Source organism: Mobula hypostoma, chromosome 2, assembly GCF_963921235.1.
Source record: "Mobula hypostoma chromosome 2, sMobHyp1.1, whole genome shotgun sequence".
Lineage (NCBI taxonomy): Eukaryota > Metazoa > Chordata > Chondrichthyes > Myliobatiformes > Myliobatidae > Mobula > Mobula hypostoma.
The window spans coordinates 146,061,587-146,076,644 of record NC_086098.1 but is presented as its reverse complement, the minus strand read 5'-3'; the positions used below and the strand labels follow the sequence as shown (position 1 = coordinate 146,076,644).

General features: G+C 47.7%; 1 protein-coding gene across 4 annotated transcripts in view; it reads right to left on the bottom strand.

Annotated features, from left to right (window-relative positions):
• Positions 1-1,347: 1,347 nt before the first annotated feature.
• rnf8 (ring finger protein 8, E3 ubiquitin protein ligase) overlaps positions 1,348-15,058 on the bottom strand; it is a 29,293-nt gene continuing 15,582 nt past the window's right edge. For 3 of the 4 annotated variants that reach the window (XM_063040848.1, XM_063040850.1, XM_063040852.1), the window contains exons 2-6: positions 10,282-10,410; positions 3,402-4,046; positions 2,690-2,782; positions 2,149-2,353; positions 1,358-1,796 (exon numbers count right to left, since the gene is read on the bottom strand). In XM_063040848.1, coding sequence (XP_062896918.1) covers positions 1,648-1,796; positions 2,149-2,353; positions 2,690-2,782; positions 3,402-4,046; positions 10,282-10,410 — 1,221 coding nt within the window. In that variant the 3' untranslated portion in view covers positions 1,358-1,647. Of the gene's footprint in view, positions 1,797-2,138; positions 2,354-2,689; positions 2,783-3,401; positions 4,047-10,281; positions 10,411-15,058 lie in introns of all 4 variants that reach the window. The other variant, XM_063040849.1, reaches the window with a different exon arrangement.

Sequence of the window (15,058 nt, the reverse complement as noted above, 5' to 3'; positions counted from 1 at the left end):
CTAAACCATCCCTCCATTACCCCTTCCCACTTCACTCCCTAAACCATCCCTCCATTACCCCTTCCCAGTTCACTCCCTACACCATCCCTCCATTACCCCTTCCCACTTCACTCCCTACACCATCCCTCCATTACCCCTTCCCACTTCACTCCCTACACCATCCCTCCATTACCCCTTCCCACTTCACTCCCTACACCCCCTCCATTACCCATTCCCACTTCACTCCCTAAACCACCTCCATTACCCCTTCCCACTTCACTCCCTACACCATCCCTCCATTACCCCTTCCCACTTCACTCCCTAAACCATCCCTCCATTACCCCTTCCCACTTCACTCCCTAAACCATCCCTGCATTACCCCTTCCCACTTCACTCCCTAAACCATCCCTCCATTACCCCTTCCCACTTCACTCCCTAAACCACCTCCATTATCCCTTCCAATTCACTCCCTATACCATCCCTCCATTACCCCTTCCCACTTCACTCCCTAATCCATTCCTCCATTACCTATTCCCACTTCACTCCTAAACCATCCCTCCATTACCCCTTCCCACTTCACTCCCTACACCATCCCTCCATTACCCCTTCCCACTTCACTCCCTACACCCCCTCCAATACCCATTCCCACTTCACTCCCTAAACCACCTGCATTACCCCTTCCCATTTCACTCCCTAAACCACCTCCATTACCCCTTCCCACTTCATTCCCTAAACTTCCATCCATTACCCCTTCCCACTTCTCTCATAAACCATCCCTCCATTACCCCTCCCCACTTCACTCCCTACCCCATCCCTCCATTACCCCTTCCCACTTCACTCCCTAAACCGTCCCTCCATTACCCCTTCCAACTTCACTCCCTAAACCATCCCTCCATTACCCCTTCCCACTTCACTCCCTAAACCACCTCCATTACCCCTTCCCACTTCACTCCCTAAACCACCTCCATTACCCCTTCCCACTTCACTCCCTAAACTTCCCTCCATTACCCCTTCCCACTTCACTCCCCAATCCATCCCTCCATTACCCCTTTCCACTTCACTTCCTAATCAATCCCTCCATTACCCCTTCCCACTTCACTCTCTACACCATCCCTCCATTACCCCTTCCCACTTCACTCCCTAAACCATCCCTCCATCACCCCTTCCCACTTCACTCCCTACACCATCCCTCCATTACCCCTTCCCACTTCACTCCCTAATCCATCCCTCCATTACCCCTTCCCACTTCACTCCCTAAACCACCTCCAGTACCCCTTCGCACTTCACTCCCTACACCATCCCTCCATTACCCATTCCCACTTCACTCCCTACACCATCCCTCCATTACCCATTCCCACTTCATTCCCTAAACCACCTCCATTACCCATTCCCACTTCACTCCCTACACCATCCCTCCATTACTCCTTCCCACTTCACTACCTACACCATCCCTCCATTACCGAAATACCACATGAGATTGTCTCTGTGAGCCTTTATTTAACAATGCCGCAGCCCTCTGCAACACCATCTCCCCCCACAACCCCAAGTGGTCATACCCCTGGAGTTGTCTTACACACACTCTCACACACACAACACTCTCTCTCACTCTCACACACACACAATTTCAGGTGGAACCGCCAGTCTCCGCTGCTCCCCAGCCACTGCTGGTCACAGGTGGGTCTGCTGGGTCTGCTGGTCTCTGCTATCCGTGGGCCTGGACTCTGAATTCTCAGGGATGAGTGGAGGTGGGCTGTCTGGAGGTAAGGCAGGGCTCTCACCTCCCCCACTGGGTCCACGCCCTCCGTCTGCCAGCAACACTGCAGGGGCGAGAGGGAGAGGTCAGCAGAGAGTTCACGACCCCAGTAGTCTACCTTCTCCCCCGGTGACAATCTCTTGCAAATATCACCCCCTCTCCCACCAATACGCCTTCCTCGACTTACCAAGGCATCCTCCATCCCTCCCCAGTTGACCGAGAAATGGACTCAATCCTGTCAGAGGACAACCCCATGCTGTTGAGAGATGCCACCGGGTAGAAATGGAGGGGATGGGGATGGGGAAGAGGGAGGGAGGGAGGGAAAGAGGGGGAGTGGGGGGAGAGGTAGTGGGAGGAAGTTGGGAGAGAGGAATGGGGAGGAAGGGAGGGAGGGGAGGTATCCCACCTGCACTCACCCATGCGGGCTTGCAGTAACTGCTGCCGCTGCCTCCTGGCTGCCTCGCCTAGACTAGACACCATCGTCTCGATGCAGCTGTCCAGCACCACTGACGGCGTCTGCCACTCAATGGGCTTCCGGCAAATGGGGCATTCAGCCCGCCGGCGCCCCCACTCCCTGATACACAACCGGCAGAAGGAGTGGGAGCACCCTAGGGTCACCGCCTGGTGGGAAGGAGGAGAAACAGGTCAATAAACATGTCTGGGGATGAACGGGGGCCGGGGTAGGTATGTGTCCTGCGTGAGAGAGGATCAGGTGGATGTTCTGGTGGTGAGGGGGCGAATCAGATTTGGGGGTTGCTGACAACTGGGGGGATCAGGTAGATGTTCTGGGGGATGGGCAGGGAGTCAGGTAGATGTTCTGTGGGAGAGGTGAGAGTCAGGTTTGGGATGGGTGATGTTTTCAGGGAGGGCGGATCCATCACACATGGGACAGAAGGACTAGTGGGGGAATGTTGGGACTGTGGAGTGGGTTTATGTCAGTGGGGTGGGGTGTCTCACCTGGATGAAGTACTCGGAACAGATGATACACTGCAGCTCATTCTCCAGCACCTCACTGATCCGTGTCTCCGCAACGTCGACCCCCACCCCGGCCTGCGGGTAAGGTTACAGGTCAGACCACACCTCTATCGTCCACCCATCACCCTAGCATCGTCACACGGACAGCCCTTCACAGACACCCCCCACTCTCATGTCCATCATCCTCTCCACTGTGTAAGGTCACAGTGTTAGATACACCACCCCCAGCCCGGCCTACAGATAAGGTTATAGGTCAGACCCCCACAGACAACCCCACTGTTACCCTCACCCTCCACCCCCACTCTGACCTGTCGTAGGGTCACAGTGTCAGACCCCACTGCAGGAAACACAGAAACCACCACCACCATCACCCCATTACACCCCGCATCCCTCATCCCTATTCTCAGTTCCCTTCGTGCCTCACCCCATACTCTTGCACCCATTGTTTCTCCATATCGTCACCCCCTCACTGGGCAAGAGCTCATCTGTCCCCCATCTTTAACAAAGAGGGTTCCATTGTTTGGAAGGAGGGGGAACTCAGAGGGGTGGCATGTGAGGGGGTATTTATTCGTGGAGGGGAGGATGTGAGGAAAGGCGTGAGGTGGGTGTGAGAGGGGTAAGGGGCACGGGGAACCAGTGAGGTTGATGGGGAGGCTGGGTTGTTTTACTCGGTAGATCACAATGAACACTTTACCTGTGGCTGTTGCTCCTTTGTGAGACATTGCTGTTCCCGGTCTCCATCTGTTGGCTCCTGATTTATCAGGCATCTCCGATCCTGTTCCCGGTCTCCGAGAGTTGGGTCCCGGTTCGTTGGAAATTTTTGATCACAGTGTCCCTGTGTCTGTTCCCAATCCGTCAAGAGTTCCTGATCCTGGTCTCTGTGTGTCTGCTCCTTGTCCATTGGGAGTCCCTGTTCCCGGTGTCCGTGTGTTGACCCTTGATCCCTATTCTGGTCTCCATGACGGATGTTGGTGCAGGAGGAGGTTGGGGACTGGCTGCTGGTGCCAGGTTGTGCCGCGTCTTCCCGACTCTGCGCACTCGCTGCCAGTCTCTGCTGCACCATGTTGGGCCGGTGTGTGTTCTCCCCAAGCCGCTGCAGTTTGCTGCTCCCCTCAGCTCTCTGTGGGACTCCAGTCAGAGAATCCTCGCAACCCAGTTTCCGCTTGGCACTGCTGCCTGTGCCCGACGTAGCTGGACTCCGGCGCACCAGGCAGTACTCATACTCGGCTCTCTCCTGCTGCTCCACCGGTACCCCCAGCTGCACCACGTCACCCTCGACCAACTCCCAGGGCTGCAGGGGCTCCAGCCGCACTCCGTTCACCCACACGCCATTCAAACTCTGCACCAGCAACACAGCACATCACCAAGACCAGCAAGGACCAGCAGATTCACAACCGCTGACAACCATGAGTGGGGCCTTTGACAAGGTCCCATGTGGGAGACTGGTCCAGACCCCCTGTGATCCAGGGAGAGGGCACTGGATCCAAAGCTGAATTCCCATTCTGGTCCCCCTCTCATCTCTTCTCACCTGATTACTAGATTTTAAAGGCACAATGAGCGTAAGGGCAGTTTATCTGAATGCCTGTAGTATTCGTGACAAGGTCAGTGCACTCGTAGCATAAATCAGTATAAATGGGTTTGATTTAGTGGCCTTTACAGAAATGTGGTTGCAGGCTGGAGAGGATTCGGAATTAAATATCCAAGGATATCAGGTAATACAGAAGGATAGGCAGGAAGGTAAGGGAGGTAGACTAGCTCTCTTAATTAAGGATGAGATCAGGGCGATTGTGAGAGACGATAAGAGTCTAAGGAGTAGAATGTTGAATCCATCTGGGTTGAGATTTGGAATAGTAAAGGGGAAAAAAAATCACTGGTGGGAGTTATCTATCGGCCACCAAATAATAACATTACAGTGGCACAGGCAATAAACTGAGAAATATTTGAGGCATGTAAGAATGGAACAATAGTTATTGTAGGGGGCTTTAACTTGCACATAGATTGGGTGAATCAAGTTGGTTGAGGCAGTCTTGAGGAGGACTTCATAGAATGCATACGTGATAGTTTACTTGAATGGCATGTAACTGAACCTACAAGGGAGCATGCTATCTTGGATCTGGTCCTGTGCAATGAGACATGTAAAATTAGCAATCTTGTAGTTAGAGATCCTCTAGGAAAGAGTGATCACAGTATGATTGAATTTCTCATACAAATGGAGAGCGCAATAGTTTGATCGGAAACCAGTGTTTTACACCTAAACATGGGAGACTACAACAAGAGGAGGAAGAAGTTGGATAGGGTAGACTGGGAACACGGGCTATTGGTAGGATGGTTGAGGAACAGTGGAAGACTTTCAATGCGATTTTTCACGGTGCTCAACAAAAGTATATTCCAGTTAAAAGCAAGGACAGTAAGGGTGGGGAGGGCCAGCCATGGATAACCAAGGAAATAAAGGAAGGCATCAAACTAAAAGCTAGTGCATACAAAGTCACCAAGAGTAGTGGGGAAACTGGAAGATTTGGAAAACTTTAAAAAGCAATAAAGAAAGGGAATATAGAATATAAAAATGGAAAAGGGTGGCCAAAGTGAATGTAAATCCTTTGGAGGATGAGAAAGGGGAATTGATATAGGATAATCAGGAAATGGCTGAGGCTTTGAATGACTGTTTTGTGTTGGTCTTCACGGTGGAGGACACATCTAACATACCGAAGACAGCTGATATGGATGCAATGGGAAGTGAGGACCTCGATACAATAGATCACTGAAGAGGTAATGCTGAGTAAACTTGTGGGCCTAAAGATAGACAAGTCCCCTGGTCCTGTTGGAATGCATCCCAGGGTACTGAAAGAAATGGCAGAGGTTGTAGTTAAGGGTTTGGTGATAATTTATCAAAATTCTCTGGACTCTTGGCAGGTCCCAGTAGATTGGAAGAAGGTGAATGTCATGCCACTGTTCAAAAAAGGATGTGGGTAAAAGGCAGGTAACTATAGGCCAGTTGGTTTAACATCTGTAGTTGGAAAAATGCTTGAAGCAATCATTAAAGAAGAAATAGCAAGGCATCTGGGAAAAAATGGATCCATCAGGCAGATGCAGCATTGATTCAGCAAATGCAGGTTTGGTTTGACAAACTTACCGGAGTTCTTTGAGAATATAACGAGTGCAGTGGATAGAGGGGAACAGCTGGTCGTTATTAACTTGGATTTCCAAAAGGCGTTCAGTAAGGTACCATGTAAAAGAATTATCCATAGGATAAGGATGCATAGAGTTGGGGGTGATGTACTAGCATGGATAGAGGATTGGTTAACCAACAGAAAGCAGAGAGTTGGAATATATGGATGCTTCTCTGGTTGGCAATCAGGGATCGGTGCTGGGCCTGCAACTGTCCATGACATACATTAACAATCTGGAAGAGGGGACTGTGTGTAGTATATTTAAGTTTGTTGATAACACTAAATTGAGTGGAAAAGCAAATTGTGCAGAAGACACGGAGAGTCTGCAGACAGATAGGTTAAATGAGTGGGCAAGGGTCTGGCAGATGAAGTACAATATTGTAAATGCGAGGATCATCTAATTTGAAGGAAAAATGGAAGATCAGATTATTATTTAAATAGTAAAAGATTGCAGCATGCTACTGTGCAGAAGGACTTGGGAGTGCTTGTGCATGAATCACAAAAGGTTGGTTTGCAGGTGTGGCAGGCTATCAAGAAGGCAAATAGAATGTTGGCCTTCATTGCTGGAGGGATTGGATTGAAGAGCAGGGAGGTTATGTTGCAACTGTATAGAGTACTGGTGAGGCTGCACCTGGAGTACTGTGTGCAGTTCTGGTCTCCTTACTCGAGGAAGAATATACTGGCTTTGGAGGCGGTGGGGAGAAGGTTCACCAGGTTGATTCCAAAGATGAGGGGATTAACCTATGAGGAGAGATTGAGTCGCCTGGGACTATACTCACTGGAATTCAAAAGAATGAGAGGAAATAGAAACATAAATTATCATAAAGGAATAGATAAAATAGATCAGGAAAGTTGTTTCCACTGGTAGGTAAGACTAGAACTAGGGGACATAGCCTCAAGATTCGGGGGAGTAAACTTAGGGTGGAGATGAGGAGGAACTGCTTCTCCCCAAGAGTGGTGAATCTGTGGAATTCTCTGCACAATAAAGCAGTGGAGGCTACCTCAGTAAGTACATTTAAGACAAGGTTGGATAGATTTTTGCATAGTTGGGGAATTAAGGGTTATGGGGAAAAGGCAGGTAATTGGAGATGAGTCCATGGTCAGATCAGCCATGATCTTATTGAATGGCGGAGCAGGCTCGATGGGCCGGGTGGCCTAGTGCTGCTCCTGTTTCTTACGTTCTTGTGCCTGTCACCTGCATCTGGCTCCCCTCCTACTTCCCTTTCTCTCATGGTCACTATCCTTGTCTTCAGCCCTTTACCTCGTCCGCCTATCACCTGCCAGCTTCTTACTTCATCCCATTTACCCGGCCATCCATAAACCGTCTCACCTGTCACCTGTCAACTTATACCCCTCCCCTCCCCCCACCTTCTTATTTTGGCCTTTGCTCCCTTCCTTTCCAGTCCTAATGAAGGATCTCAGTCTGAAACGTCGACTGTTGATTCCCCTCCGTAGGCACTGCCTGACCCACTGAGTTCCTCCAGCATTTTGTGTGTGTTGCTCTGGACTTCCAACATCTGCAGAATCTTTTGTGTTTATGGCTTGCTAACCAGCAATGGCGGAGAAATGACTGTGTCTGCAACCAATGGTTTACCACAGGGATTATTGCTGGATATCCTCAAATGTTGGCGAGTGACATTAATAATCTGCATATCAATCTAGAGAACAGGCTGAGTAAGTTTGAGGATGACACAACTATTGGAAGTGTTGTAGATAGTCACAGCCTATAGAACCAGCTGCAGCTGGGCTGGAAGAGTCTGGGCTAAACCAGGAGGGTTAAACCAGCTCAGGAGGCAGGAAGGAGCAGCCAGACAACAGGACAGCAGGGGAGGAGATGACTCATATGTGGAAATAGAACAGGCAAGGCAGAGCAGAGACAGACAGGCGGAGTAACAGGAGAAGGCCGTGAGGCTCGACTCTGTTCAGATTAACACCAGGAGCATCTCGGGTGAGACAGCTGAGCTGAGAGTGTGGATCTGTACACAGAATTGCAATGAAAGGAACATGACAGAGGGAAAAGCAGGACTGGAATGAAAGTTCAGTGTTGTGGGGTAGTGTCAGTATGACAAAGAGGGAGGGGTGCGGCACTACTGATTGGGGTGAGGGGGCATTGTCCATAATCAGGAAGTGTAAAACTATCAGGTTGAGCAATAGGTGATTGTAACATTCCAACACTGAACAGGACGGCCTTAGTGCAAGGGGTGTAATTTGTAAAATGAGTTCAGGAGGATTTTGTGAAGTTGTGTGTATAAAATCCTGATGGGGAGTGTGTTCTTCGTCACCTCATCTTAGGGAAGGAGGAGGAGCAAGTAACTGGTGTAAATGGATAAACCCTTTGGGAACAGTTCAATTAGCTTCAAGGTAGTCATGGAAATAGATAAAGTTGGTCCTCAAGTTAGGGTCGTGAACTGGGGCAGGAGCGTAACAGGACCTGAGACAGGGAAATCGCGAGCAGCTGCTGGAGGGGATACAACATCCAAAAAGTGAGAGGGCAAGACAGTGTGACCCTGTGAGTGGAAGAGGGAAAGATGGTAAGCTGAGGGAACCCTAGTTAACAATGGGATGTTGAAATTTTGATCAGGGAACAGAAGGGAACCTCAGGTACAGGAAATTAGCTTTAAACCATCTGAGGTTTGGAGAGGATGTAGGGGAGAACAAAGATATTTCGTGAGCAAAAAGGGGCCATTAGATGACCTTAGCAAGCACGACTCAGAAGAATCCTAAAACTTTCAAGAAGTCCATTTGGTAAGTCCAGAGGGTAAACCAGGAAACAGTAGGTCCCCTCAAGGAACATTAGGGAGCATGATCCGAAATGAATAACCACCCCCCCCCCCATCACCAAGTTTGGATCCAATTCGCCGGCCTGCCTTGGTGTCTGGTCTAGGCTACCATGTGGGACCTTGTCCAGTGCCTTACTAAGGTCCTCACATATAATATCTTCCACCCTGTCTCCTTTGCTACCTCCTCAAAAAAAACCTCAATCAAGTTAGAGACAATTTCTTCACACAAAGCCATGCTGACTATCTCTATTCAGTCCACCCCTTTGCAAATGAACAGTAGTCCCATCCCTTAGAAAACTTTCCCACCAGCAACACAAGATTCAATTACCTATATTTACATGGTGTCCATAAATAGAGGAAGAATATCAGCTCCTCTGACTGCTCCAGTTTCTTCCCACATCTCAACATCTAAATGGCTGAGGGTTAGATAAGACCATAAGATATAGGAACAGAAGTAGGCTATTTGGCCCATCAAGTCTTCTCCGCCATTTAATCGTGGGCTGATCCAATTTTTCCAGTCATACCCACTCCCCTGCCTTCTCCCCAAACCCTTTGATGCCCTGGCTAATCAAAAACTTATTTATCTCTGCCTTAAATGCACCCAACGTCTTGGCCTCCACAGCCACTCGTGGCAACAAATTCCACAGATTTACCACTCTCTGACTAAAGTAATTTCTCCACATCTCTGTTCTAAATGGACGTCCTTCAATCCTGAAGTTGTGCCCTCTTGTCCTGAACTCCCCTACCATGGGAAATATGGGGGTAGTTGGTAGGACTGTGGGAAGAATTAAATAGGTTAGGATAGAATTTGTGTAAATAGGTGTTTGATGAACAGTGTGAACTCAGTGGACAGCTCCAGTCAGCTATCTTTCACCATCTCTAATATAACACAGACAGGCTATTATAATGTGAGGTCAGGAGGCAATGCCAATATTCAGGGCCTCAGGTGGGAACAAAGAAGGGGGCAGATGGAATTGCTGAACTGGAGATTAACGTACTCGATGGGCTGAAGGGCCTTGTCTTCACTGAGTCTTGAGGCTCATTTCTGGTAGCACAGTGGTACAGCAATGAATCGCAGCCTTCAGCAATGGGTCTCAGCTCCTGCAGCTGGATGCTGTGTGCACGTGTATTTATTTTTTTATTTATTTAGAGACACAGCATGGAACAGGCCCTTCCAGTCCAACGAGCTGCGACACCAGCAACCCAATCGATTTAACACTAGCCTAATGACAGCCAATTTACATTGACCAATTAACCTACTAATGGGTCCACTTTTTGACTGAGGGAGGAAATCCATGTGCTCATGGGGAGAATGTACAAACTCTTCACGGAGGATGCCAGAATTGAACTCCAAACTCCTGACGCCCGAAGCTGTAATAGCGCTGCGCTAACCACTACGCTACTGTGTTCCTGGATGTGACTACGCAAGTTTCCCCTGGGTGATCTGGTGGGGGCTGCACTGAATCACACTCAGAGTCTGGGAATGTGAAGGGGGAGTGACACGGGAGGAGGGTGGGGATAGTGTGTGTGGGTGCCCTGCTGACAGAGGACCTGATCACATGATTTGAGAGGAAGACGCAGACCAGCTGTGATTTTAGTGCTGCAGCTGCGTACAGCAGCTACCTACCTGGTTGTCTGTGACGGTGCACACTCCCTCCGAGCTCAGGAAGAAGGAGCAATGGTTGCGGGAGATCATCAGAGGACAGGTCTTGGCCAAGAGGCGGTGGGTGACGCCCAAACCTCGCCCGACCGTCACCTTCAACAGCAGAGCACAAAGAGCACACAGAGCAGGCACAATAGGCAGCGCATTGGTACACCAATACCAGATACAACTCACAGCACCAGTCCTCAAACACAGAGCAAATAACATCCACAGAGAGTGGCCTGTGGGGGAGTTGCACTACCAATCAGAGGCAATATCATTAGCTGCACTCAGACCACATAATGGAGGGCTTATCCACTGAATCTACATGGCTAGAACACAAGAATAGGAAGGATGCAATCACTCTGATGCGATTGTTCTACAGATCCCCTCAGCAGCCATGGGACACAGAAAAACAGATTTGCAGTCAGATTAAGGAAAGTGTACAAACAGTAGGGTTGTTGTCATGGGGGACTTCAATGTCTCTAATATAAACTGGGACCTTCTGAGTGCAGGAGGTTTAGATGGGGCAGAATTGGTAGTATGCATCCAGGAGGATTTCTTAAATCGAAACGTAGATAGTCCATCTATTGGATATGGGTAATGAGCCTGGTTAGGTGATCAACCCTTAAGTCGGTGACCAGTAAGGAAACAGTGACCATAGCTCCTTAGGTTTTAAGATAGCAATAGATAAGGATAAGAAGTATGGAGCGAGCGGGAGAGTTTAAATTGGAGCAGGGCAAATTACAAGAATGTTAGGTATTATACATTGACAGACTCCGGTGTTATATAGTGACAGAACTGTCCCCACTGGTACAATATCTGGATGTTCCGCATTGACAGACCTGCCCACAGCAGTACTATACCCTGGTGTTATACAGTGACAAACCTGTCTGCAGGAGCACTGTACCTCAGTGTTATACAGTGACAGACCTACCCACAGGAGTACTGTACCCCCGTGTTATACAGTGACAAACCTGTCCACAGGAGTACTGTACCCCAGTGTTACACAGAGACAGGCCCGTCCACAGGAGTACTGTACCCCGGTGTTACACAGTGACAGACCTACCCACAGGAGTACTGTACCTCAGTGTGAGATGGGATCTTAAGTTTGATTCGTTATGGTCTATGCCTTTAGGGGGAGAGAGAGAGAAAAATATACGTCTAGGTACATCTGATAAGTATGAGTGGGAAAGAGAACTTCAAATATCTTTATCTACAGAGAAATGGGAAAAAATTCAATGAGTCAATACTTCCTCAATGTGTGCCAGACACGCTTCGATACAATTTAAGGAGGTTCACGAGGCTCATATGTCCAAGGATAAGTTAGCTCGTTTTTATTGCCACATAAATTCTGTTTGTGATAGATGTAATTCTGAGGTAGCTTCCTTGACACACATGTTCTGGTCTTGTCCTCTTCTAGAAAAATATTAGAAAGATATTTTTGATATTATTTCAGTAGTTCTGTGTATTGATCTTCAACCTCATCCTATTACTGCTATTTTTGGACTACCAGTGATTGACTCTAGTTGTTTATCTTTGTCAGCTTGTCACCTAATTGCATTTGTTACATTAATAGCCAGAAGATACATTTTATTTAAATTGGAAGTTTCTAATCCCCCTTCTACATTTCAATGGTTTTCCCAAACGATAGCATGCCTAAACTTGGAAAAAATTATGAGTGGTACTGTGGATCCATGGGTTAAATTTGGAAGAAACTTGGAGGCCATTTATGCAATATTTTTGTATGATATAAGTTGACCCTTTCTAAATCCTTTGTAGTAATTTTTTGTTCAAGTATAGATGAGCGGAGTTAACAACAAATAATAATTTTAGCCGGTGTATTATGGCAGCCCAAGCTTTGTTTCTTTTTTTCAGTTTACTTTTTTAGTTTGAGGGGGTTTCTTGTTTTCTTTCTTTATAAAATATCTTTTTCATGGTCAGTTACTATGAGATTGGGTGGTCAAACCATATTTGTTACTTGGAATTGTGCTTGTACATGTTAACTGTTACTATTGTAATCCTGGTCTCTATGTATCATTACTATTATTATTACATTTATTAATCTTGAAACTTAATAAAAAGATTGAAAAAGAAAGAGAGAGAGAGAGAATACAGCGTTAAGAAAAGCAGCTGTCTTCTACTGCTAACTGACTGAGGTTTGAGGGGCGGAGCCATTTTTCTCCGGCAGCCTGTGCTTACATCTACTGCAGTGTGTTTGGACTTGTACAGGGACACTACAGAACTGCTGTCGGCTTCTGGGTTGCCATGGTGAAAGAGGTGGAATTATTTGATGGACAATGGGTGTTCATACGAGTTAGAGGCTTGTTTTGAATAAGCAAGGTCAGATGATTTCCACACAGACACACAGTTCAGAGTCGAGTTGGTTTTGATCATGGAAAGACACCAGTGAGTGAAGTCGCTGGTTTAAACTTTCAGTAGCCCAAAGGGGTGATTTGAGATCAATCCAGAGTATTGATAAACAACTCTCACAAATTGCTGCAACTAGAAGTTTGCAGAGAGGAGAGAAAGGTTTGAAACAGAAGAAACCTAGTGACAAAGGGGACACTATTTGGACTCTCTCCCAGCAGCCCGTAAGGATGAGTTTGATTCCATTTGAATACGAAAGTGTGATTATCACATAGCTAGTCGACAGGAGTGGGTTCTCTGGTGAGGAGAGACGTTTGTGAATATCAATGTGTGTGCTTACCCTTGTCTGGATGTGGTAGTTCACTGAAGAAAGGCACCCCGGTGGCAAATCACTGTTGGAGTTATTTCGTATGTCGTGGAACTGGATAAGTGGCTATCACGTTGTGTGATTGGGGCAACCATGTAGAATCTACCGGTGTGTCTACCCTTGCCAGGGTGGTAGTTTTTCCTTGAAGATGGTCCCCTTTGTGATAAGCTACTGCTGGTGATAATCCATACGTGGATTCGGTTTGAGTATCCTGTGGCCACCACTTTGGGATGACCTGTAGCTGAATTCAGGAGGAAGGGTATTCTGAGAAGATCACTATCGGTGATACTTGGTGTGTGGATTCGGAGCTGACAACGGGAAGATCGACGACACCTGTTTATTTGGATCACAAATACCTCTCTCTCACCTCAATTCCGTGGATTGAACTGAACCATCGTAAAACGTTAAACCTTGCCACCTGAGCTTGAATGAGTTTGGGAATTATATTTACACACATATATATGCATAACACTGCTAACTCTTGGGTTACCTGGTTTAAGTTACCATATTACGTAGTTACTAATAAAATAGTGATTGTTAACAGCAAATCCAGACCTCAGGTGTGTTCTATTGCTGCTGATACTTTTACAGGGTTGCACGTACGTAACAAGTGTTACAGTGACAGACTCATCCACAGGAGTACTGTACCCCAGTGTTATACAGTGACAAACCTGTCCACAGGAGTACTGTATCCTGGAGTTATACAGTGACAGATCCGTTCACAGGACTATTGTACCTCAGTATTATAGAGTGACAGACTTCTCCACAGGAGTACTGTACCCCGGTGTTACACAGACAGTCCCGTCCAAAGGAGTACTGTACCCCGGTGTTACACAGACAGTCCCGTCCAAAGGAGTACTGTACCCCGGTGTTACACAGACAGTCCCGTCCAAAGGAGTACTGTACCCCGTGTTATACAGTGACACCCGACCACAGGAGTACTGAATCTCAGTTACACAGTGACAGACCCATCCACTGGAGTACTGTACCCCGGTGTTACTAGTGACAGACCTACCCACAGGAGTACCGTACCCCGGTGTTACACAGTGACAGACCTACCCACAGGAGTACTGTACTCCAGTGTTACACAGTGACAGACTCAACCACAGGAGTACTGTACCCCGGTGTTACACAGTGACACCCATCTACAGGAGTACTGAATCTCAGTTACACAGTGACAGACCTGCCCACAGGAGTACTGTACCCTGGTGCTCTTCAGTGATCATAAGATATATGAGCAGAAGCAGGCCATTCGGCCCATCGAGTCTGCTCTGTGTTTCAATCATGGGCTGATCCAACTCTTCCAGTCATCCCCACTCCCCTGCCTTCTCCCCATACCCTCTGACACCCTGGCTAATCAAGAACCTGTCTATCTCTGCCTTAAATGCAGCCAATGACTTGGCCTCCACAGTGGCTCGTGGCAACAAATTCCACAGATTTACCACCCTCTGACTAAAGTAATTACTCCACATCTCTGTTTTAAATGGACGTCCTTCAATCCTGAAGTCATGCCCTCTTGTCCTAAACTCCCCTAGCATGGGAAATAACTTCGCCATATCTAATCTGTTCAGGCCTTTTAACATTCAGAATGTTTCAGTGAGATCCCCCCTCATTCTCCTGAACTCCAGGGAATACAGCCCAAGAGCTGCCAGACATTCCCTATACGGTAACCCTTTCATTCCTGGAATCATTCTTGTGAATCTTTTCTGAACCCTCTCCAATGTCAGTATATCCTTTCTGAAATAAGGAGCCCAAAACTGCACACAATACTCCACGTGTGGTCTCACGAGTGCCTTATAGAGCCTCAACATCACACCCTTGCTCTTATATTCTATACCTCTGGAAATGAATGCCAACATTGCATTTGCCTTCTGCACCACCGACTCAACCTGGAGGTTAACCTTTAGGGGTATCCTGCACAAGAACTCCCAAGTCCCGTTGCATCTCTGCATTTTGAATTCTCTCCCCATCTAAATAATAGTCTGCCCATTTATTTCTTCCACCAAAGTGCATGGCCATACACTT